Source organism: Taudactylus pleione, unplaced genomic scaffold (assembly GCF_031769625.1).
Source record: "Taudactylus pleione unplaced genomic scaffold, aTauple2 ptg000798l, whole genome shotgun sequence".
NCBI lineage: Eukaryota > Metazoa > Chordata > Amphibia > Anura > Myobatrachidae > Taudactylus > Taudactylus pleione.
In genome coordinates, this window is record NW_028285200.1 from 722405 (window position 1) to 748963 (window position 26559).

Sequence of the window (26559 nt, forward strand, 5' to 3'; positions counted from 1 at the left end):
ACTGTGTATAACAAGCTCTGCACCTGTACTGACTGTGTATAACAGCTCTGCTCCTATACTGACTGTGTATAACAAGCTCTGCACCTATACTGACTGTGTATAACAGCTCTACACCTTTACTGACTGTATATAACAGCTCTGCACCTATACTGACTGTGTGTAACAAAGCTCTGCACCTATACTGACTGTGTATAACAGCTCTGCTCCTATACTGACTGTGTATAACAAGCTCTGCACCTGTACTGACTGTGTATAACAGCTCTGCTCCTATACTGACTGTGTATAACAAGCTCTGCACCTGTACTGACTGTGTATAACAAGCTCTGCACCTTTACTGACTGTGTATAACAGCTCTGCACCTATACTGACTGTGTATAACAGCTCTGCACCTTTACTGACTGTGTATAACAGCTCTGATCCTATACTGACTGTGTATAACAGCTCTGCACCTATACTGACTGTGTATAACAAAGCTCTGCACCTGTACTGACTGTGTATAACAGCTCTGCACCTATACTGACTGTGTATAACAAGCTCTGCACCTATACTGACTGTGTATAACAGCTCTGCAACTATACTGACTGTGTATAACAGCTCTGCACGTGTACTGACTGTGTCTAACAGAGCTCTGCACCTGTACTGACTATGTATAACAGCTCTGCACTTATACTGACTGTGTATAACAGCTCTGCACCTGTACTGACTATGTATAACAGCTCTGAACCTATACTGACTGTGTATAACAGCTCCGCACCTATACTGACTGTGTATAACAAAGCTCTGCACCTGTACTGACTGTGTATAACAGCTCTGCACCTATACTGACTGTGTATAACAGCTCTGCACCTATACTGACTGTGTATAACAAGCTCTGCTCATATACTGACTGTGTATAACAGCTCTGCACCTGTTCTGACTGTGTATAACAGAGCTCTGCACCTGTACTGACTGTGTATAACAGCTCTGCACCTATACTGACTGTGTATAACAGCTCTGCAACTATACTGACTGTGTATAACAGCTCTGCACCATTACTGACTGTGTATAACAGCTCTGCACCTATACTGACTGTGTGTAACAAAGCTCTGCACCTATACTGACTGTGTATAACAGCTCTGCTCCTATACTGACTGTGTATAACAAGCTCTGCACCTGTACTGACTGTGTATAACAGCTCTGCTCCTATACTGACTGTGTATAACAAGCTCTGCACCTGTACTGACTGTGTATAACAAGCTCTGCACCTGTACTGACTGTGTATAACAGCTCTGCACCTGTACTGACTGTGTATAACAAGCTCTGCACCTATACTGACTGTGTATAACAGCTCTGCAACTATACTGACTGTGTATAACAGCTCTGCACGTGTACTGACTTTGTATAACAGAGCTCTGCACCTGTACTGACTGTGTATAACAGCTCTGCACCTGTACTGACTGTGTATAACAGAGCTCTGCACCTGTACTGACTATGTATAACAGCTCTGCACTTATACTGACTGTGTATAACAGCTCTGCACCTATACTGACTGTGTATAACAGCTCTGCATCTATATTTGTATGTGCTGCATCTGACTAAGCTCTGCGCCTGTACTGACTGTGTATAACAGCTGTGCTCCTATACTGACTGTGTATAACAGCTCTGCACCTATACTGACTGTGTCTAACAAAGCTCTGCAACTGTACTGACTGTGTATAACAGCTCTGCACCTATACTGACTGTATATAACAGCTCTGCACCTATACTGACTGTGTATAACAGCTCTGCACCTATACTGACAGTGTATAACAGCTCTGCTCCTATACTGACTGTGTATAACAAGCTCTGCACCTGTACTGACTGTGTATAACAGCTCTGCTCCTATACTGACTGTGTATAACAAGCTCTGCACCTGTACTGACTGTGTATAACAGCTCTGCACCTATACTGACTGTGTCTAACAGCTCTGCACCTGTACTGACTGTGTATAACAAGCTCTGCACCTGTACTGACTGTGTATAACAGCTCTGCACCTGTACTGACTGTGTATAACAGCTCTGCACCTATACTGACTGTGTATAACAGCTCTGCACCTATACTGACTGTGTATAACAAAGCTCTGCACCTATACTGACTGTGTATAACAGCTCTGCACCTATACTGACTGTGTATAACAGCTCTGCTCCTATACTGACTGTGTATAACAAGCTCTGCTCCTATACTGACTGGGTATAACAAGCTCTGCTCCTATACTGACTGTGTATAACAGCTCTGCACCTATACTGACTGTGTATAACAGCTCTGCACCTATACTGACTGTGTATAACAGAGCTCTGCACATATACTGACTGGTTATAACAGCTCTGCTCCTATACTGACTATGTATAACAAGCTCTGCTCCTATACTGACTGTGTATAACAGCTCTGCACCTATATTTATATATGGCGTGTCTGCCAAAGCTCTGCATCTTTATATTGTGTATAATAAAGCTCTGCAGTCTGTACTAATATAATGTGTCTAACAGCTCTGCATTTATATTAGGGATGTGCAGGCTCGGATAGATTCGTGTTTCCATGCCGAGTTCGGAATTTTCCCTCCAAAAAACCGGAACTCAGAAAGAGGCAAAACGTCATCTTGCATGGACTTTAATGGGATAATATGGAGTCATTGGTAGCGTTATAGGGAGGAGATAATGGGCGGGATGATATGGAGTCATTGGTAGCGTTATAGGGAGGAGATAATGGGCGGGATGATATGGAGTCATTGGTAGCGTTATAGGGAGGAGATAATGGGTGGAATAATATGGAGTCATTGGTAGCGTTATAGGGAGGAGACAATGGGCGGGATGATATGGAGTCATTGGTAGCGTTATAGGGAAGAGACAATGGGTGGAATAATATGGAGTCATTGGTAGCATTATAGGGAGGAGACAATGGGCGGAATAATATGGAGTCATTGGTAGCGTTATAGGGAGGCGACAATGGGCGGGATAATAAGGAGTCATTGATAGCGTTATAGGGAGGAGACAATGGGCGGGATGATATGGAGTCATTGGTAGCGTTATAGGGAGGAGATAAAGGGCGGGATGATATGGAGTCATTTGTAGCGTTATAGGGAGGAGATAATGGGCGGGATGATATGGAGTCATTGGTAGCGTTATAGGGAGGAGATAATGGGCGGGATGATATGGAGTCATTGGTAGCGTTATAGGGAGGAGATAATGGGCGGGATGATATGGAGTCATTGGTAGCGTTATAGGGAGGAGAAAATGGGCGGGATGATATGGAGTCATTGGTAGCGTTATAGGGAGGAGATAATGGGCGGGATGATATGGAGTCATTGGTAGCGTTATAGGGAGGAGATAATGGTCGGGACGATATGGAGTCATTGGTAGCGTTATAGGGAGGAGAAAATGGGCGGGAGGATATGGAGTCATTGGTAGCGTTATAGGGAGGAGACAATGGGCGGGATGATATGGACTCATTGGTAGCGTTATAGGGAGGAGACAATGGGCGGGATGATATGGAGTCATTGGTAGCGTTATAGGGAGGAGACAATGGGCGGGATGATATGAACTCATTGGTAGCGTTATAGGGAGGAGCCAATGGGCGGGATGATATGGAGTCATTGGTAGCGTTATAGGGAGGAGATAATGGGCGGGATGATATGGAGTCATTGGTAGCGTTATAGGGAGGAGATAATGGGCGGGATGATATGGAGTCATTGGTAGCGTTATAGGGAGGAGATAATGGGCGGGATGATATGGAGTCATTGGTAGCGTTATATGGAGGAGATAATGGGCGGGATGATATGGAGTCATTGGTAGCGTTATAGGGAGGAGACAATGGGCGGGATGATATGGAGTCATTGGTAGCGTTCTAGGGAGGAGATAATGGGCGGGATGATATGGAGTCATTGGTAGAGTTATAGGGAGGAGATAATGGGCGGGATGATATGGAGTCATTGGTAGAGTTATAGGGAGGAGATAATGGACGGGATGATATGGAGTCATTGATAGCGTTATAGGGAGGAGATAATGGGCGGGATGATATGGAGTCATTGGTAGATTTATAGGGAGGAGATAATGGGCGGGATGATATGGAGTCATTGGTAGATTTATAGGGAGGAGATAATGGGCGGGATGATATGGATTCATTGGTAGCGTTATAGGGAGGAGATAATGGGCGGGATGATATGGATTCATTGGTAGCGTTATAGGGAGGAGATAATGGGCGGGATGATATGGAGTCATTGGTAGCGTTATAGGGAGGAGATAATGGACGGGATGATATGGAGTCATTGGTAGCGTTATAGGGAGGAGATAATGGGCGGGATGATATGAAGTCATTGGTAGCGTTATAGGGAGGAGATAATGAGCGGTATGATATGGAGTCATTGGTAGCGTTATAGGGAGGAGATAATGGGCGGGATGATATGGAGTCATTGGTAGCGTTATAGGGAGGAGATAATGGGCGTGATGATATGGAGTCATTGGTAGCGTTATAGGGAGGAGATAATGGGAGGGATGATATGGAGTCATTGGTAGCGTTATAGGGAGGAGATAATGGGCGGGATGATATGGAGTCACTGGTAGCGTTATAGGGAGGAGATAATGGGTGGGATGATATGGAGTCATTGGTAGCGTTATAGGGAGGAGATAATGAGCGGTATGATATGGAGTCATTGGTAGCGTTTAGGGAGGGGATAATGGGCGGGATGATATGGAGTCATTGGTAGCGTTATAGGGAGGAGATAATGGGCGGGATGATATGGAGTCATTGGTAGCGTTATAGGGAGGAGATAAGGGCGGGATGATATGGAGTCATTGGTAGCGTTATAGGGAGGAGATAATGGGCGGGATGATATGGAGTCATTGGTAGCGTTATAGGGAGGAGATAATGGGCGGGATGATATGGAGTCATTGGTAGCATTATAGGGAGGAGATAATGGGCGGGATGATATGGAGTCATTGGTAGCGTTATAGGGAGGAGATAATGGGCGGGATGATATGGAGTCATTGGTAGCGTTATAGGGAGGAGATAATGGGCGGGATGATATGGAGTCATTGGTAGCGTTATAGGGAGGAGATAATGAGCGGTATGATATGGAGTCATTGGTAGCGTTATAGGGAGGAGATAATGGGCGGGATGATATGGAGTCATTGGTAGCGTTATAGGGAGGAGATAATGGGCGGGATGATATGGAGTCATTGGTAGCGTTATAGGGAGGAGACAATGGGCGGGATGATATGGAGTCATTGGTAGCGTTATAGGGAGGAGATAATGGGCGGGATGATATGGAGTCATTGGTAGAGTTATAGGGAGGAGATAATGGGCGGGATGATATGGAGTCATTGGTAGAGTTATAGGGAGGAGATAATGGACGGGATGATATGGAGTCATTGATAGCGTTATAGGGAGGAGATAATGGGCGGGATGATATGGAGTCATTGGTAGATTTATAGGGAGGAGATAATGGGCGGGATGATATGGAGTCATTGGTAGATTTATAGGGAGGAGATAATGGGCGGGATGATATGGATTCATTGGTAGCGTTATAGGGAGGAGATAATGGGCGGGATGATATGGATTCATTGGTAGCGTTATAGGGAGGAGATAATGGGCGGGATGATATGGAGTCATTGGTAGCGTTATAGGGAGGAGATAATGGACGGGATGATATGGAGTCATTGGTAGCGTTATAGGGAGGAGATAATGGGCGGGATGATATGAAGTCATTGGTAGCGTTATAGGGAGGAGATAATGAGCGGTATGATATGGAGTCATTGGTAGCGTTATAGGGAGGAGATAATGGGCGGGATGATATGGAGTCATTGGTAGCGTTATAGGGAGGAGATAATGGGCGTGATGATATGGAGTCATTGGTAGCGTTATAGGGAGGAGATAATGGGAGGGATGATATGGAGTCATTGGTAGCGTTATAGGGAGGAGATAATGGGCGGGATGATATGGAGTCATTGGTAGCGTTATAGGGAGGAGATAATGGGTGGGATGATATGGAGTCATTGGTAGCGTTATAGGGAGGAGATAATGAGCGGTATGATATGGAGTCATTGGTAGCGTTTAGGGAGGAGATAATGGGCGGGATGATATGGAGTCATTGGTAGCGTTATAGGGAGGAGATAATGGGCGGGATGATATGGAGTCATTGGTAGCGTTATAGGGAGGAGATAATGGGCGGGATGATATGGAGTCATTGGTAGCGTTATAGGGAGGAGATAATGGGCGGGATGATATGGAGTCATTGGTAGCGTTATAGGGAGGAGATAATGGGCGGGATGATATGGAGTCATTGGTAGCATTATAGGGAGGAGATAATGGGCGGGATGATATGGAGTCATTGGTAGCGTTATAGGGTGGAGATAATGGGCGGGATGATATGGAGTCATTGGTAGCGTTATAGGGAGGAGATAATGGGCGGGATGATATGGAGTCATTGGTAGCGTTATAGGGAGGAGATAATGAGCGGTATGATATGGAGTCATTGGTAGCGTTATAGGGAGGAGATAATGGGCGGGATGATATGGAGTCATTGGTAGCGTTATAGGGAGGAGATAATGGGCGGGATGATATGGAGTCATTGGTAGCGTTATAGGGAGGAGATAATGGGCGGGATGATATGGAGTCATTGGTAGCGTTATAGGGAGGAGATAATGGGCGGTATGATATGGAGTCATTGGTAGCGTTATAGGGAGGAGATAATGGGCGGGATGATATGGAGTCATTGGTAGCGTTATAGGGAGGCGATAATGGGCGGGATGATATGGAGTCATTGGTAGCGTTATAGGGAGGAGGTAATTGACGGGATGATATGGAGTCATTGTTAGCGTTATAGGGAGGAGATAATGGGCGGGATGATATGTAGTCATTGGTAGCGTTATAGGGAGGAGATAATGAGCGGTATGATATGGAGTCATTGGTAGCGTTATAGGGAGGAGATAATAGGCGGGATGATATGGAGTCATTGGTAGCGTTATAGGGAGGAGATAATGGGAGGGATGATATGGAGTCATTGGTAGCGTTATAGGGAGGAGATAATGGGAGGGATGATATGGAGTCATTGGTAGCGTTATAGGGAGGAGATAATTGGTGGGATGATATGGAGTCATTGGTAGCATTATAGGGAGGAGATAATGAGCGGTATGATATGGAGTCATTGGTAGCGTTATAGGGAGGAGATAATGGGCGGGATGATATGGAGTCATTGGTAGCGTTATAGGGAGGAGATAATGGGCGGGATGATATGGAGTCATAGGTAGCGTTATAGGGAGGAGATAATGGGCGGGATGATATGGAGTCATTGGTAGCGTTATAGGGAGGAGATAATGGTAGGGATTATATGGAATCATTGGTAGCGTTATAGGGAGGAGATAATGGGCGGTATGATATGGAGTCATTGGTAGCGTTATAGGGAGGAGATAATGGGCGGGATGATATGGAGTCATTGGTAGCGTTATATGGAGGAGATAATGGGCGGGATGATATGGAGTCATTGGTAGCGTTATAGGGAGGAGATAATGGGCGGGATGATATGGAGTCATTGGTAGCGTTATAGAGAGGAGATAATGGGCGGGATGATATGGAGTTATTGGTAGCGTTATAGGGATCTCTTACCGGGCGCAATCACGCGCAGTCTGGCTGACGCGGATACTTCTCCAAACATGTTCCAGGCATGACAGGTATAGGACCCTGCATCCCGCAGCGTAACACGGGTTATCTGCAGCCAGCCGGTCACCTGGTGTCTCTCCGGGCCCCCACGGGACTAAGACCAAATGAGGAAATGTTATTGGTATTATTAAGTTTTATGCTTTATCAGCGGCACACAGGAAATATACAGTGATGGATACATAGATAATATACACAGTGATGGATACATAGATAATATACACAGTGATGGATACATAGATAATATACACAGTGATGGATACATAGATATTATACAAAGCAACATATTCATCTATTCATAGATCCCAGTGTGTGTGCAGCAATACAGAGGTCACTGGTGTTACTGTGTGTGTGCAGCAATACAGAGGTCACTGGTGTTACTGTGTATGTGCAGCAATACAGAGGTCACTGGTGTTACTGTGTATGTGCAGCAATACAGAGGTCACTGTGGTGTTACTGTGTATGTGCAGCAATACAGAGGTCACTGTGGTGTTACTGTGTATGTGCAGCAATACAGAGGTCACTGTGGTGTTACTGTGTATGTGCAGCAATAGAGAGGTCACTGTGGTGTTACTGTGTATGTGCAGCAATAGAGAGGTCACTGTGGTGTTAGTGTATGTGCAGCAATACAGAGGATGTACTTAGCAGTACTCATGTGGTGTATGTACTGTAGAGATCGGTACGCTGATGGGGTGTATGTACTGTAGAGGTCGGTATAATGATGGGGTGTATGTACTGTAGAGGTCAGTATACTGATGGGGTGTATGTACTGTAGAGGTCGGTATACTGATGTGGTGTATGTACTGTAGAGGTCGGTATACTGATGTGGTGTATGTACTGTAGAGGTCGGTATACTGATGGGGTGTATGTACTGTAGAGGTCGGTATACTGATGGGGTGTATGTACTGTAGAGGTCGGTATACTGATGTGGTGTATGTACTGTAGAGGTCGGTATACTGATGTGGTGTATGTACTGTAGAGGTCGGTATAATGATGTGGTGTATGTACTGTAGAGGTCGGTATACTGATGGGGTGTATGTACTGTAGAGGTCGGTATACTGATGTGGTGTATGTACTGTAGAGGTCGGTATACTGATGGGGTGTATGTACTGTAGAGGTCGGTATAATGATGGGGTGTATGTACTGTAGAGGTCGGTATACTGATGGGGTGTATGTACTGTAGAGGTCGGTATAATGATGGGGTGTATGTACTGTAGAGGTCGGTATACTGATGTGGTGTATGTACTGTAGAGGTCGGTATACTGATGTGGTGTATGTACTGTAGAGGTCGGTATACTGATGGGGTGTATGTACTGTAGAGGTCGGTATAATGATGTGGTGTATGTACTGTAGAGGTCGGTATAATGATGGGGTGTATGTACTGTAGAGGTCGGTATAATGATGGGGTGTATGTACTGTAGAGGTCGTTATGCTGATGGGGTGTATGTACTGTAGAGGTCGGTAGGCTGATGGGGTGTATGTACTGTAGAGGTCGGTATAATGATGTGGTGTATGTACTGTAGAGGTCGGTATACTGATGTGGTGTATGTACTGTAGAGGTCGGTATACTGATGTGGTGTATGTACTGTAGAGGTCGGCATGCTGATGGGGTATATGTACTGTAGAGGTCGGTACGCTGATGGGGTGTATGTACTGTAGAGGTCGGTACACTGATGGGGTGTATGTACTGTAGAGGTCGGTATACTGATGGGGTGTATGTACTGTAGAGGTCGGTATACTGATGTGGTGTATGTACTGTAGAGGTCGGTATACTGATGGGGTGTATGTACTGTAGAGGTCGGTATACTGATGTGGTGTATGTACTGTAGAGGTCGGTATACTGATGGGGTGTATGTACTGTAGAGGTCGGTATACTGATGGGGTGTATGTACTGTAGAGGTCGGTATACTGATGTGGTGTATGTACTGTAGAGGTCGGTATAATGATGTGGTGTATGTACTGTAGAGGTCGGTATACTGATGGGGTGTATGTACTGTAGAGGTCGGTATACTGATGTGGTGTATGTACTGTAGAGGTCGGTATACTGATGGGGTGTATGTACTGTAGAGGTCGGTATAATGATGGGGTGTATGTACTGTAGAGGTCGGTATACTGATGTGGTGTATGTACTGTAGAGGTCGGTATACTGATGTGGTGTATGTACTGTAGAGGTCGGTACACTGATGTGGTGTATGTACTGTAGAGGTCGGTATACTGATGGGGTGTATGTACTGTAGAGGTCGGTATAATGATGTGGTGTATGTACTGTAGAGGTCGGTATGCTGATGTGGTGTATGTACTGTAGAGGTCGGTATACTGATGGGGTGTATGTACTGTAGAGGTCGGTATAATGATGGGGTGTATGTAGTGTAGAGGTCGGTATAATGATGTGGTGTATGTACTGTAGAGGTCGGTATACTGATGGGGTGTATGTACTGTAGAGGTCGGTATACTGATGGGGTGTATGTACTGTAGAGGTCGGTATACTGATGGGGTGTATGTACTGTAGAGGTCGGTATACTGATGGGGTGTATGTACTGTAGAGGTCGGTATACTGATGGGGTGTATGTACTGTAGAGGTCGGTATACTGATGGGGTGTATGTACTGTAGAGGTCGGTACACTGATGTGGTGTATGTACTGTAGAGGTCGGTATACTGATGGGGTGTATGTACTGTAGAGGTCGGTATACTGATGGGGTGTATGTACTGTAGAGGTCGGTATACTGATGGGGTGTATGTACTGTAGAGGTCGGTATACTGATGGGGTGTATGTACTGTAGAGGTCGGTACACTGATGTGGTGTATGTACTGTAGAGGTCGGTACACTGATGTGGTGTATGTACTGTAGAGGTCGGTATAATGATGTGGTGTATGTACTGTAGAGGTCGGTATACTGATGTGGTGTATGTACTGTAGAGGTCGGTATACTGATGGGGTGTAAGTACTGTAGAGGTCGGTATACTGATGGGGTGTATGTACTGTAGAGGTCGGTATAATGATGTGGTGTATGTACTGTAGAGGTCGGTATACTGATGTGGTGTATGTACTGTAGAGGTCGGTATACTGATGTGGTGTATGTACTGTAGAGGTCGGTATACTGATGTGGTGTATGTACTGTAGAGGTCGGTATACTGATGGGGTGTATGTACTGTAGAGGTCGGTATACTGATGGGGTGTATGTACTGTAGAGGTCGGTATACTGATGGGGTGTATGTACTGTAGAGGTCGGTATACTGATGGGGTGTATGTACTGTAGAGGTCGGTACACTGATGTGGTGTATGTACTGTAGTGGTCGGTACACTGATGTGGTGTATGTACTGTAGAGGTCGGTACACTGATGTGGTGTATGTACTGTAGAGGTCGGTATAATGATGTGGTGTATGTACTGTAGAGGTCGGTATACTGATGGGGTGTATGTACTGTAGAGGTCGGTGTGGTGTTTGTACTGTAGAGGTCGGTATACTGATGTGGTGTATGTACTGTAGAGGTCGGTATACTGATGGGGTGTATGTACTGTACAGGTCGGTATACTGATGTGGTGTATGTACTGTAGAGGTCGGTATAATGATGGGGTGTATGTACTGTAGAGGTCGGTATAATGATGTGGTGTATGTACTGTAGAGGTCGGTATACTGATGTGGTGTATGTACTGTAGAGGTCGGTATACTGATGTGGTGTATGTACTGTAGAGGTCGGTATAATGATGGGGTGTATGTACTGTAGAGGTCGGTATACTGATGGGGTGTATGTACTGTAGAGGTCGGTATACTGATGGGGTGTATGTACTGTAGAGGTCGGTATAATGATGTGGTGTATGTACTGTAGAGGTCGGTATACTGATGTGGTGTATGTACTGTAGAGGTCGGTATACTGATGGGGTGTATGTACTGTAGAGGTCGGTATAATGATGGGGTGTATGTACTGTAGAGGTCGGTATAATGATGTGGTGTATGTACTGTAGAGGTCGGTATACTGATGTGGTGTATGTACTGTAGAGGTCGGTATAATGATGTGGTGTAAGTACTGTAGAGGTCGGTATACTGATGTGGTGTATGTACTGTAGAGGTCGGTATAATGATGGGGTGTATGTACTGTAGAGGTCGGTATACTGATGTGGTGTATGTACTGTAGAGGTCGGTATACTGATGTGGTGTATGTACTGTAGAGGTCGGTACGCTGATCTGGTGTATGTACTGTAGAGGTCGGTATACTGATGTGGTGTATGTACTGTAGAGGTCGGTATAATGATGTGGTGTATGTACTGTAGAGGTCGGTATACTGATGGGGTGTATGTACTGTAGAGGTCGGTATACTGATGGGGTGTATGTACTGTAGAGGTCGGTATAATGATGTGGTGTATGTACTGTAGAGGTCGGTATACTGATGTGGTGTATGTACTGTAGAGGTCGGTATACTGATGTGGTGTATGTACTGTAGAGGTCGGTACACTGATGGGGTGTATGTACTGTAGAGGTCGGTATACTGATGGGGTGTATGTACTGTAGAGGTCGGTATACTGATGGGGTGTATGTACTGTAGAGGTCGGTATGCTGATGGGGTGTATGTACTGTAGAGGTCGGTATACTGATGTGGTGTATGTACTGTAGAGGTCGGTATAATGATGTGGTGTATGTACTGTAGAGGTCGGTATAATGATGTGGTGTATGTACTGTAGAGGTCGGTATACTGATGTGGTGTATGTACTGTAGAGGTCGGTATACTGATGTGGTGTATGTACTGTAGAGGTCGGTAGGCTGATGGGGTGTATGTACTGTAGAGGTCGGTATACTGATGTGGTGTATGTACTGTAGAGGTCGGTATACTGATGGGGTGTATGTACTGTAGAGGTCGGTATACTGATGGGGTGTATGTACTGTAGAGGTCGGTATACTGATGTGGTGTATGTACTGTAGAGGTCGGTATACTGATGGGGTGTATGTACTGTAGAGGTCGGTACACTGATGTGGTCTATGTACTGTAGAGGTCGGTACACTGATGGGGTGTATGTACTGTAGAGGTCGGTATACTGATGTGGTGTATGTACTGTAGAGGTCGGTATACTGATGTGGTGTATGTACTGTAGAGGTCGGTATAATGATGTGGTGTATGTACTGTAGAGGTCGGTATACTGATGGGGTGTATGTACTGTAGAGGTCGGTATACTGATGGGGTGTATGTACTGTAGAGGTCGGTACACTGATGTGGTGTATGTACTGTAGAGGTCGGTATACTGATGGGGTGTATGTACTGTAGAGGTCGGTATACTGATGGGGTGTATGTACTGTAGAGGTCGGTATACTGAGGTGGTGTATGTACTGTAGAGGTCGGTATAATGATGTGGTGTATGTACTGTAGAGGTCGGTATAATGATGTGGTGTATGTACTGTAGAGGTCGGTATACTGATGGGGTGTATGTACTGTAGAGGTCGGTATACTGATGTGGTGTATGTACTGTAGAGGTCGGTATACTGATGTGGTGTATGTACTGTAGAGGTCGGTATACTGATGTGGTGTATGTACTGTAGAGGTCGGTATACTGATGGGGTGTATGTACTGTAGAGGTCGGTATACTGATGGGGTGTATGTACTGTAGAGGTCGGTATACTGAGGTGGTGTATGTACTGTAGAGGTCGGTATAATGATGTGGTGTATGTACTGTATAGGTCGGTATACTGATGGGGTGTATGTACTGTAGAGGTCGGTATACTGATGTGGTGTATGTACTGTAGAGGACGGTACACTGATGGGGTGTATGTACTGTAGAGGTCGGTATACTGATGGGGTGTATGTACTGTAGAGGTCGGTATACTGATGTGGTGTATGTACTGTAGAGGTCGGTATACTGATGGGGTGTATGTACTGTAGAGGTCGGTACGCTGATGGGGTGTATGTACTGTAGAGGTCGGTATACTGATGGGGTGTATGTACTGTAGAGGTCGGTATGCTGATGGGTGTATGTACTGTAGAGGTCGGTATACTGATGTGGTGTATGTATTGTAGAGGTCGGTATACTGATGTGGTGTATGTACTGTAGAGGTCGGTATACTGATGGGGTGTATGTACTGTAGAGGTCGGTACGCTGATGTGGTGTATGTACTGTAGAGGTCGGTATGCTGATGTGGTGTATGTACTGTAGAGGTCGGTATACTGATGGGGTGTATGTACTGTAGAGGTCGGTATACTGATGTGGTGTATGTACTGTAGAGGTCGGTATACTGATGTGGTGTATGTACTGTAGAGGTCGGTATACTGATGTGGTGTATGTACTGTAGAGGTCGGTATACTGATGGGGTGTATGTACTGTAGAGGTCGGTACGCTGATGGGGTGTATGTACTGTAGAGGTCGGTACGCTGATGGGTGTATGTACTGTAGAGGTCGGTATGCTGATGGGGTGTATGTACTGTAGAGGTCGGTATACTGATGTGGTGTATGTACTGTAGAGGTCGGTATACTGATGTGGTGTATGTACTGTAGAGGTCGGTATACTGATGGGGTGTATGTACTGTAGAGGTCGGTATAATGATGGGGTGTATGTACTGTAGAGGTCGGTATACTGATGGGGTGTATGTACTGTAGAGGTCGGTATGCTGATGTGGTGTATGTACTGTAGAGGTCGGTATACTGATGTGGTGTATGTACTGTAGAGGTCGGTATACTGATGGGGTGTATGTACTGTAGAGGTCGGTATACTGATGTGGTGTATGTACTGTAGAGGTCGGTATACTGATGTGGTGTATGTACTGTAGAGGTCGGTACACTGATGTGGTGTATGTACTGTAGAGGTCGGTATACTGATGGGGTGTATGTACTGTAGAGGTCGGTATACTGATGTGGTGTATGTACTGTAGAGGTCGGTATACTGATGGGGTGTATGTACTGTAGAGGTCGGTACACTGATGGGGTGTATGTACTGTAGAGGTCGGTATAATGATGTGGTGTATGTACTGTAGAGGTCGGTATACTGATGTGGTGAATGTACTGTAGAGGTCGGTATACTGATGTGGTGTATGTACTGTAGAGGTCGGTATAATGATGTGGTGTATGTACTGTAGAGGTCGGTATAATGATGTGGTGTATGTACTGTAGAGGTCGGTATACTGATGTGGTGTATGTACTGTAGAGGTCGGTATACTGATGTAGTGTATGTACTGTAGAGGTCGGTATACTGATGTGGTGTATGTACTGTAGAGGTCGGTATACTGATGGGGTGTATATACTGTAGAGGTCGGTATACTGATGTGGTGTATGTACTGTAGAGGTCGGTATACTGATGTGGTGTATGTACTGTAGAGGTCGGTATACTGATGGGGTGTATGTACTGTAGAGGTCGGTATAATGATGGGGTGTATGTACTGTAGAGGTCGGTATACTGATGGGGTGTATGTACTGTAGAGGACGGTACACTGATGGGGTGTATGTACTGTAGAGGTCGGTATACTGATGTGGTGTATGTACTGTAGAGGTCGGTATACTGATGGGGTGTATGTACTGTAGAGGTCGGTATACTGATGTGGTGTATGTACTGTAGAGGTCGGTATACTGATGGGGTGTATGTACTGTAGAGGTCGGTACACTGATGTGGTGTATGTACTGTAGAGGTCGGTATACTGATGTGGTGTATGTACTGTAGAGGTCGGTATACTGATGTGGTGTATGTACTGTAGAGGTCGGTATACTGATGTGGTGTATGTACTGTAGAGGTCGGTATACTGATGTGGTGTATGTACTGTAGAGGTCGGTATGCTGATGTGGTGTATGTACTGTAGAGGTCGGTATACTGATGGGGTGTATGTACTGTAGAGGTCGGTATACTGATGTGGTGTATGTACTGTAGAGGTCGGTATAATGATGTGGTGTATGTACTGTAGAGGTCGGTATACTGATGTGGTGTATGTACTGTAGAGGACGGTATACTGATGTGGTGTATGTACTATAGAGGTCGGTATACTGATGGGGTGTATGTACTATAGAGGTCGGTATACTGATGTGGTGTATGTACTGTAGAGGTCGGTATACTGATGGGGTGTATGTACTGTAGAGGTCGGTATACTGATGTGGTGTATGTACTGTAGAGGTCGGTATACTGATGGGGTGTATGTACTGTAGATGTCGGTATAATGATGTGGTGTATGTACTGTAGAGGTCGGTATAATGATGTGGTGTATGTACTGTAGAGGTCGGTATACTGATGTGGTGTATGTACTGTAGAGGTCGGTACACTGATGGGGTGTATGTACTGTAGAGGTCGGTACACTGATGTGGTGTATGTACTGTAGAGGACGGTATACTGATGTGGTGTATGTACTGTAGAGGTCGGTATACTGATGGGGTGTATGTACTGTAGAGGTCGGTATACTGATGGGGTGTATGTACTGTAGAGGTCGGTATACTGATGTGGTGTATGTACTGTAGAGGTCGGTATAATGATGTGGTGTATGTACTGTAGAGGTCGGTATAATGATGTGGTGTATGTACTGTAGAGGTCGGTATACTGATGTGGTGTATGTACTGTAGAGGTCGGTATACTGATGGGGTGTATGTACTGTAGAGGTCGGTATACTGATGTGGTGTATGTACTGTAGAGGTCGGTATACTGATGTGGTGTATGTACTGTAGAGGTCGGTATAATGATGTGGTGTATGTACTGTAGAGGTCGGTATAATGATGTGGTGTATGTACTGTAGAGGTCGGTATACTGATGTGGTGTATGTACTGTAGAGGTCGGTATACTGATGTGGTGTATGTACTGTAGAGGTCGGTATACTGATGGGGTGTATGTACTGTAGAGGTCGGTATACTGATGGGGTGTATGTACTGTAGAGGTCGGTATAATGATGGGGTGTATGTACTGTAGAGGTCGGTATACTGATGTGGTGTATGTACTGTAGAGGTCGGTATACTGATGGGGTGTATGTACTGTAGAGGTCGGTATAATGATGTGGTGTATGTACTGTAGAGGTCGGTATACTGATGGGGTGTATGTACTGTAGAGGTCGGTATACTGATGTGGTGTATGTACTGTAGAGGTCGGTATGCTGATGGGGTGTATGTACTGTAGAGGTCGGTACGCTGATGTGGTGTATGTACTGTAGAGGTCGGTATGCTGATGTGGTGTATGTACTGTAGAGGTCGGTATACTGATGGGGTGTATGTACTGTAGAGGTCGGTATACTGATGTGGTGTATGTACTGTAGAGGTCGGTATACTGATGTGGTGTATGTACTGTAGAGTTCGGTACACTGATGGGGTGTATGTACTGTAGAGGTCGGTACACTGATGGGGAGTATGTACTGTAGAGGTCGGTATACTGATGTGGTGTATGTACTGTAGAGGTCGGTATACTGATGTGGTGTATGTACTGTAGAGGTCGGTATACTGATGGGGTGTATGTACTGTAGAGGTCGGTATACTGATGTGGTGTATGTACTGTAGAGGTCGGTATACTGATGTGGTGTATGTACTGTAGAGGTCGGTATACTGATGGGGTGTATGTACTGTAGAGGTCGGTACACTGATGGGGTGTATGTACTGTAGAGGTCGGTATAATGATGTGGTGTATGTACTGTAGAGGTCGGTATACTGATGTGGTGTATGTACTGTAGAGGTCGGTATACTGATGTGGTGTATGTACTGTAGAGGTCGGTATAATGATGTGGTGTATGTACTGTAGAGGTCGGTATACTGATGTGGTGTATGTACTGTAGAGGTCGGTATACTGATGTGGTGTATGTACTGTAGAGGTCGGTATACTGATGTGGTGTATGTACTGTAGAGGTCGGTATACTGATGGGGTGTATGTACTGTAGAGGTCGGTATACTGATGTGGTGTATGTACTGTAGAGGTCGGTATACTGATGTGGTGTATGTACTGTAGAGGTCGGTATACTGATGTGGTGTATGTACTGTAGAGGTCGGTATAATGATGTGGTGTATGTACTGTAGAGGTCGGTATACTGATGGGGTGTATGTACTGTAGAGGTCGGTATAATGATGGGGTGTATGTACTGTAGAGGTCGGTATACTGATGGGGTGTATGTACTGTAGAGGACGGTACACTGATGGGGTGTATGTACTGTAGAGGTCGGTATACTGATGTGGTGTATGTACTGTAGAGGTCGGTATACTGATGTGGTGTATGTACTGTAGAGGTCGGTATACTGATGTGGTGTATGTACTGTAGAGGTCGGTATACTGATGGGGTGTATGTACTGTAGAGGTCGGTACACTGATGTGGTGTATGTACTGTAGAGGTCGGTATACTGATGTGGTGTATGTACTGTAGAGGTCGGTATACTGATGTGGTGTATGTACTGTAGAGGTCGGTATACTGATGTGGTGTATGTACTGTAGAGGTCGGTATGCTGATGTGGTGTATGTACTGTAGAGGTCGGTATACTGATGGGGTGTATGTACTGTAGAGGACGGTATACTGATGTGGTGTATGTACTGTAGAGGTCGGTATACTGATGGGGTGTATGTACTGTAGAGGTCGGTATACTGATGTGGTGTATGTACTGTAGAGGTCGGTATACTGATGGGGTGTATGTACTGTAGAGGTCGGTATACTGATGTGGTGTATGTACTGTAGAGGTCGGTATACTGATGGGGTGTATGTACTGTAGAGGTCGGTATACTGATGGGGTGTATGTACTGTAGAGGTCGTTATGCTGATGTGGTGTATGTACTGTAGAGGTCGGTATACTGATGGGGTGTATGTACTGTAGAGGTCGGTATACTGATGTGGTGTATGTACTGTAGAGGTCGGTATACTGATGTGGTGTATGTACTGTAGAGGTCGGTATACTGATGTGGTGTATGTACTGTAGAGGTCGGTATACTGATGTGGTGTATGTACTGTAGAGGTCGGTATACTGATGTGGTGTATGTACTGTAGAGGTCGGTATACTGATGTGGTGTATGTACTGTAGAGGTCGGTATACTGATGTGGTGTATGTACTGTAGAGGTCGGTATACTGATGTGGTGTATGTACTGTAGAGGTCGGTATACTGATGTGGTGTATGTACTGTAGAGGTCGGTATAATGATGGGGTGTATGTACTGTAGAGGTCGGTATGCTGATGTGGTGTATGTACTGTAGAGGTCGGTATACTGATGGGGTGTATGTACTGTAGAGGTCGGTATACTGATGTGGTGTATGTACTGTAGAGGTCGGTATACTGATGTGGTGTATGTACTGTAGAGGTCGGTATACTGATGGGGTGTATGTAGTGTAGAGGTCGGTATACTGATGGGGTGTATGTACTGTAGAGGTCGGTACACTGATGTGGTGTATGTACTGTAGAGGTCGGTATACTGATGGGGTGTATGTACTGTAGAGGTCGGTATACTGATGGGGTGTATGTACTGTAGAGGTCGGTATACTGATGGGGTGTATGTACTGTAGAGGTCGGTATAATGATGTGGTGTATGTACTGTAGAGGTCGGTATAATGATGTGGTGTATGTACTGTAGAGGTCGGTATACTGATGTGGTGTATGTACTGTAGAGGTCGGTATACTGATGTGGTGTATGTACTGTAGAGGTCGGTATACTGATGTGGTGTATGTACTGTAGAGGTCGGTATAATGATGTGGTGTATGTACTGTAGAGGTCGGTATAATGATGTGGTGTATGTACTGTAGAGGTCGGTATAATGATGGGGTGTATGTACTGTATAGGTCGGTATACTGATGGGGTGTATGTACTGTATAGGTCGGTATACTGATGGGGTGTATGTACTGTAGAGGTCGGTATAATGATGTGGTGTATGTACTGTAGAGGTCGGTATAATGATGGGGTGTATGTACTGTATAGGTCGGTATAATGATGGGGTGTATGTACTGTATAGGTCGGTATACTGATGGGGTGTATGTACTGTAGAGGTCGGTATACTGATGTGGTGTATGTACTGTAGAGGTCGGTATACTGATGGGGAGTATGTACTGTAGAGGTCGGTATACTGATGGGGTGTATGTACTGTAGAGGTCGGTATACTGATGTGGTGTATGTACTGTAGAGGTCGGTATACTGATGTGGTGTATGTACTGTAGAGGTCGGTATACTGATGTGGTGTATGTACTGTAGAGGTCGGTATACTGATGGGGAGTATGTACTGTAGAGGTCGGTATACTGATGGGGTGTATGTACTGTAGAGGTCGGTATACTGATGTGGTGTATGTACTGTAGAGGTCGGTACGCTGATGGGGTGTATGTACTGTAGAGGTCGGTATGCTGATGGGGTGTATGTACTGTAGAGGTCGGTATACTGATGTGGTGTATGTACTGTAGAGGTCGGTACGCTGATGGGGTGTATGTACTGTAGAGGTCGGTATGCTGATGTGGTGTATGTACTGTAGAGGTAGGTACACTGATGGGGTGTATGTACTGTAGAGGTCGGTACGCTGATGTGATGTATGTACTGTAGAGGTCGGTATACTGATGTGGTGTATGTACTGTAGAGGTCGGTATACTGATGTGGTGTATGTACTGTAGAGGTCGGTATACTGATGTGGTGTATGTACTGTAGAGGTCGGTACGCTGATGGGGTGTATGTACTGTAGAGGTCGGTATACTGATGTGGTGTATGTACTGTAGAGGTCGGTACGCTGATGGGGTGTATGTACTGTAGAGGTCGGTATACTGATGTGGTGTATGTACTGTAGAGGTCGGTATACTGATGTGGTGTATGTACTGTAGAGGTCGGTACACTGATGGGGTGTATGTACAGTAGAGGTCGGTATACTGATGGGGTGTATGTACTGTAGAGGTCGGTATAATGATGTGGTGTATGTACTGTAGAGGTCGGTATACTGATGTGGTGTATGTACTGTAGAGGTCGGTACGCTGATGTGGTGTATGTACTGTAGAGGTCGGTACGCTGATGGGGTGTATGTACTGTAGAGGTCGGTATAATGATGTGGTGTATGTACTGTAGAGGTCGGTATAATGATGGGGTGTATGTACTGTAGAGGTCGGTATACTGATGGGGTGTATGTACTGTAGAGGTCGGTACACTGATGGGGTGTATGTACTGTAGAGGTCGGTATACTGATGTGGTGTATGTACTGTAGAGGTCGGTATACTGATGTGGTGTATGTACTGTAGAGGTCGGTATACTGATGGGGTGTATGTACTGTAGAGGTCGGTATACTGATGTGGTGTATGTACTGTAGAGGTCGGTATAATGATGTGGTGTATGTACTGTAGAGGTCGGTATACTGAGGTGGTGTATGTACTGTAGAGGTCGGTATACTGATGTGGTGTATGTACTGTAGAGGTCGGTATACTGATGGGGTGTATGTACTGTAGAGGTCGGTATACTGATGGGGTGTATGTACTGTAGAGGTCGGTACACTGATGGGGTGTATGTACTGTAGAGGTCGGTACACTGATGTGGTGTATGTACTGTAGAGGTCGGTATACTGATGGGGTGTATGTACTGTAGAGGTCGGTACACTGATGTGGTGTATGTACTGTAGAGGTCGGTATACTGATGGGGTGTATGTACTGTAGAGGTCGGTACACTGATGGGGTGTATGTACTGTATAGGTCGGTATACTGATGGGGTGTATGTAGTGTAGAGGTCGGTATACTGATGGGGTGTATGTACTGTAGAGGTCGGTACGCTGATGGGGTGTATGTACTGTAGAGGTCGGTACGCTGATGGGGTGTATGTACTGTAGAGGTCGGTACGCTGATGGGGTGTATGTACTGTAGAGGTCGGTATATGTATATAAAGTGATATTACCTGTACAGTGATATGCCGGTTATCCCCCGGTAGTGGTCTCTCTGTCCCGTCCTTCTTCCACTGCAACTGAGCAATTGGTTGTGCAGAAACCTCACAGCCCAGAATCACACTCTGACCGGCTACCGCTACAGCGTCCCGAGGGGAACTGAGGAGGACGGGAGCTGGGGGGAGAGTAAGAGATGAGCAAGGAGCAAGTAACCCGCACACTGACCTCTCCCCTCCTCCTAGTACACAGACATGAGGGGGGACACTGACCTCTCCCCTCCTCCTAATACACAGACATGAGGGGGGACACTGACCTCTCCCCTCCTCCTAGTACACAGACATGAGGGGGGACACTGACCTCTCCCCTCCTCCTAATACACAGACATGAGGGGGGACACTGACCTCTCCCCTCCTCCTAATACACAGACATGAGGGGGGACACTGACCTCTCCCCTCCTCCTAATACACAGACATGAGGGGGGACACTGACCTCTCCCCTCCTCCTAATACACAGACATGAGGGGGGACACTGACCTCTCCCCTCCTCCTAATACACAGACATGAGGGGGGACACTGACCTCTCCCCTCCTCCTAATACACAGACATGAGGGGGGACACTGACCTCTCCCCTCCTCCTAATACACAGACATGAGGGGGGACACTGACCTCTCCCCTCCTCCTAATACACAGACATGAGGGGGGACACTGACCTCTCCCCTCCTCCTAATACACAGACATGAGGGGGGACACTGACCTCTCCCCTCCTCCTAATACACAGACATGAGGGGGGACACTGACCTCTCCCCTCCTCCTAATACACAGACATGAGGGGGGACACTGACCTCTCCCCTCCTCCTAATACACAGACATGAGGGGGACACTGACCTCTCCCCTCCTCCTAATACACAGACATGAGGGGGACACTGACCTCTCCCCTCCTCCTAATACACAGACATGAGGGGGACACTGACCTTTCCCCTCCTCCTAATACACAGACTTTGGGGGACACTGACCTCTCCCCTCCTCCTAATACACAGACATTGGGGGACACTGACCTCTCCCCTCCTCCTAATACACAGACATGAGGGGGGACACTGACCTCTCCCCTCCTCCTAATACACAGACATGAGGGGGGACACTGACCTCTCCCCTCCTCCTAATACACAGACATGAGGGGGGACACTGACCTCTCCCCTCCTCCTAATACACAGACATGAGGGGGGACACTGACCTCTCCCCTCCTCCTAATACACAGACATGAGGGGGGACACTGACCTCTCCCCTCCTCCTAATACACAGACATGAGGGGGGACACTGACCTCTCCCCTCCTCCTAATACACAGACATGAGGGGGGACACTGACCTCTCCCCTCCTCCTAATACACAGACATGAGGGGGGACACTGACCTCTCCCCTCCTCCTAATACACAGACATGAGGGGGGACACTGACCTCTCCCCTCCTCCTAATACACAGACATGAGGGGGGACACTGACCTCTCCCCTCCTCCTAATACACAGACATGAGGGGGACACTGACCTTTCCCCTCCTCCTAATACACAGACATCGGGGGACACTGACCTCTCCCCTCCTCCTAATACACAGACTTTGGGGGACACTGACCTCTCCCCTCCTCCTAATACACAGACATGAGGGGGGACACTGACCTCTCCCCTCCTCCTAATACACAGACATGAGGGGGGACACTGACCTCTCCCCTCCTCCTAATACACAGACATGAGGGGGGACACTGACCTCTCCCCTCCTCCTAATACACAGACATGAGGGGGGACACTGACCTCTCCCCCTACTCCTAATACACAGACATGAGGGGGGACACTGACCTCTCCCCTCCTCCTAATACACAGACATGAGGGTGGACACTGACCTCTCCCTAGTAGTACGGCTATTGTGGGTGTCTAAGTAAATACAGAGGCAGCACTATACACCCGTTCTGCCAAACGCGGGCTCGGGGAATCGGGTATATCCAACATTTTCATAAGTCTCGATTTTCCGATCCTGACCCGAAAATGGTTGGAGTTGGCGAGTTCGGGATTTTTTACATGTTGAATTTCCCGGATCCGCCGATGGATTGCCGACCATCAGACCGGGTCAGAACGGGCAATCAGGGCCGTAGATGTATGGGCCCCTTAGCGCTCTGTTGTATTTGCCGGCACTACGGTTTCTTACTACTAGTGATAACTCAGCCGCGCAGAACGAGAGTCGCAGCGCCTGTCTGCGCGGAGCTCATCTTAATGACTTGTGTTTTCTGGTTACAAAGAGGTGACAATCGCACACGTATGTGTTATCCCCGACCTTAGCGTGCCTCCTGCCGCGGTATCTCAGCGCCCTGTCCCCTCGGGTGTAGAGCAGGACATGGGGATTAGGCCTCACTGTGGTTCAGAATTGTTCCGTTATGTAGGGACTTACCTTCCTGGCAGGGGCCCCTGTGTGCCAGGCCCAGCATCGTCCGTCTCTTCAGCCTGGCAGCCTCTTGTAAGCGGCAGATATTTTTGTAGGTCCTGCGGTCAGTCCCACACACGCTCTCCTGACTGGAGCAGACACACTGGGGCTCCTCGCTGTGCCCAAACTTCACCTGGCATTGCAGCTCCTCTCCGCAAGTCCCCAAACTGTGTCTCTCCCAGGGCAGATCACACATCTGCCCCTCCACGTTGGCACACTGCCAGCAGCAGCCACAGTGATCCCTTACCCTGCCAGCTGGGCAGCGCTGGGGAGCTGGAGGGCAGCGTTCCACCTGGCACAGAGGACAGTTCTCATTGGACCAACCTTTCATGGGTAGGAACCTGGGCAGAGCTGCTGAGGGGAAAGACCAAAGTGATGATGCCATCATCAGAAGCTGGAGAGCTGCTGGCATGTGAGGGGGCATGGTGAGGAGATGTGTCTGTGAGATGCCTGAACTGGTCACTGTGGTTATATAGAGGGCAGCGGGGGGGGGGGGGGTAACATTAACTCCTTCTCACCTGGGGGAGGCTCTTGTCCATTAGCAGTTCTGTCCTATGACTTCCAGCACGGAAAAGGTTAATCTCCCTGCCCCCTACCTCTCTATTGTCCTGGCCTTCTGCAGGCTACCTGTGGGCTCCTCATATGCACAAACTTTATGACAGAGGAGGGGTGAGGAATTCAATGCACAAGAGCTAGCACTCCAAATATTCTTACAAGTGGACTAAAGAGAATAACAGCAAATATAGGAGAAAACCCCAAAGTGCTGGAGACGATGGAGGCGCCCCGTTCCTCTGCTCTAAGGGGAAGAGCTGCTCTGCAAATGGGACTGAAGGATATCTGGAAGGGATGGCCTGCACCTCTCCACTGCAGAAGTCAATGGGTTATAGATATTCTGCGGCCGATAAAGAGATAAAGCAGAACCCAGTAACTCCATGGTAGGGACTGACTGAGGGAATGGGCGCGGTACAGGCGTTACTATACGCTGAGCGGCCATGGTGAGACGGAGACTCTGCGTCTGATTCAGACCTGCGGCCAGATGTACTAAGCTCTGAAAAGTGATAAACCAGCAGCCAATCAGCTCCCAACTGTCATTTTTCAAACACCGCCTGTGAGATGACAGTTGGGAGCTGAGTGGCTGCTGGTTTATCACTCTCCACTTTATCACTTTTCAGAGCTTAGTAAATCTGGACCCCAGTCGTAAGCACTAAGCGCTCGCAACCAGGTCGATGGTGGCCCAGAGCGCATGCGCACGACGGAGCCGGCTCCGTCGTGCACATGCACGAGACTTGGATAGCGACGGGCTATCCGTCGCTCCGGGTCTCGCACCAAAGGGGGGCGTACTGTCGATGTTGAGTGACAGCACGCGCCCTTTGGTGGGCGGGCCGGGGGAGTGGCTGCCCAGACAGAGGCGTTCCCATGAGAACGCCTACTGTCTGGGGGCGGCCCCACTGACATCACCAGTGATGTCAGTGGAAGAGCTTTCGGCTCTGTTTGAGCCGAAAGCTCTCTGGGGCTTGCAGCCATGAGACCCACCATAAGGGTCTCGTCGCAAGCCCGATGGTCTTGACCATCACGACTATCATCCTGGCTACTCTTATTAGCTGTGGGTGGTAACCCATAGCAATGCGAGTGGTCAGGAGGCCGCTCCATAAAACAAAAAAAAACGCGCTGATTCAGGGCCTCTGCACCTGCCATAGGCTTAATATAAGTACGGCTGGTGCGCTGATACCTGTGCTGGTGCGCTGATACCTGTGCTGGTGCGCTGATACCTGTGCTGGTGCGCTGATACCTGTGCATCATGGAGGTCCTAAACATAGCGATAACCGATCAAGAGCATTTCATAAAATGCTTATTTATTAATGCTCCTAGATTGTAAGCTCCTAGGAGCAGGGTCCTCCTCCCCAATGTCTCACAGCCTCTTATCTAGCACTTGTATGACAGCCTTCACCTTCCCAGCTGTACTGTGTATGGAGAATTGTGTTACTAATTGTTACTTGTGCTCTGTTATATTTTGGTTACTGTATTTTAATGTAATGTTCTGTGTACCCTGTACTGTATGTACGGCGCTGCGGACCTCTTGTGGCGCCCTATAAATATGTAATGATAATGATGCATAGTAATTTTTTTTTATCTTTTTGTTAATAAGTTAAATATAATTTTAAATTTTTTTTTTTTTTTTTTTCTTTTTCTTTTTTTTTTTTTCCCCCCATTTCCAAATCTGGGTTTTCAGCTCCTCTGCGCATAACCCTCCTCACCCCAATGATGTACTGCGTTACCCTCCTCACCCCAATGATGTACTGCGTTACCCTCCTCACCCCAATGATGTACTGCGTTACCCTCCTCACCCCAATGATGTACTGCGTTACCCTCCTCACCCCAATGATGTACTGCGTTACCCTCCTCACCCCAATGATGTACTGCGTTACCCTCCTCACCCCAATGATGTACTGCGTTACCCTCCTCACCCCAATGATGTACTGCGTTACCCTCCTCACCCCAATGATGTACTACGTTACCCTCCTCACCCCAATGATGTCCTGCGTTACCCTCCTCACCCCAATGATGTACTGCGTTACCCTCCTCACCCCAATAACTGCTGCATTACCCTCCTCACCCCAATAACTGCTGCATTACCCTCCTCACCCCAATGATGTGCTGCGTTACCCTCCTCACCCCAATGATGTGCTGCGTTACCCT

General features: G+C 47.0%; 1 protein-coding gene across 1 annotated transcript in view; it reads right to left on the minus strand.

The window, feature by feature from the left end:
• Positions 1 to 24274, minus strand: part of LOC148474937 (kazal-type serine protease inhibitor domain-containing protein 1-like) — a 67048-nt gene extending 42774 nt beyond the window's left edge. Inside the window, exons 1-3 of the mRNA XM_088457969.1 lie at positions 23830 to 24274; positions 21416 to 21576; positions 7615 to 7762 (exon numbers count right to left, since the gene is read on the minus strand). Coding sequence (XP_088314095.1) covers positions 7615 to 7762; positions 21416 to 21576; positions 23830 to 24274 — 754 coding nt within the window. The remainder of the gene's footprint in view (positions 1 to 7614; positions 7763 to 21415; positions 21577 to 23829) is intronic.
• Positions 24275 to 26559: the final 2285 nt, after the last annotated feature.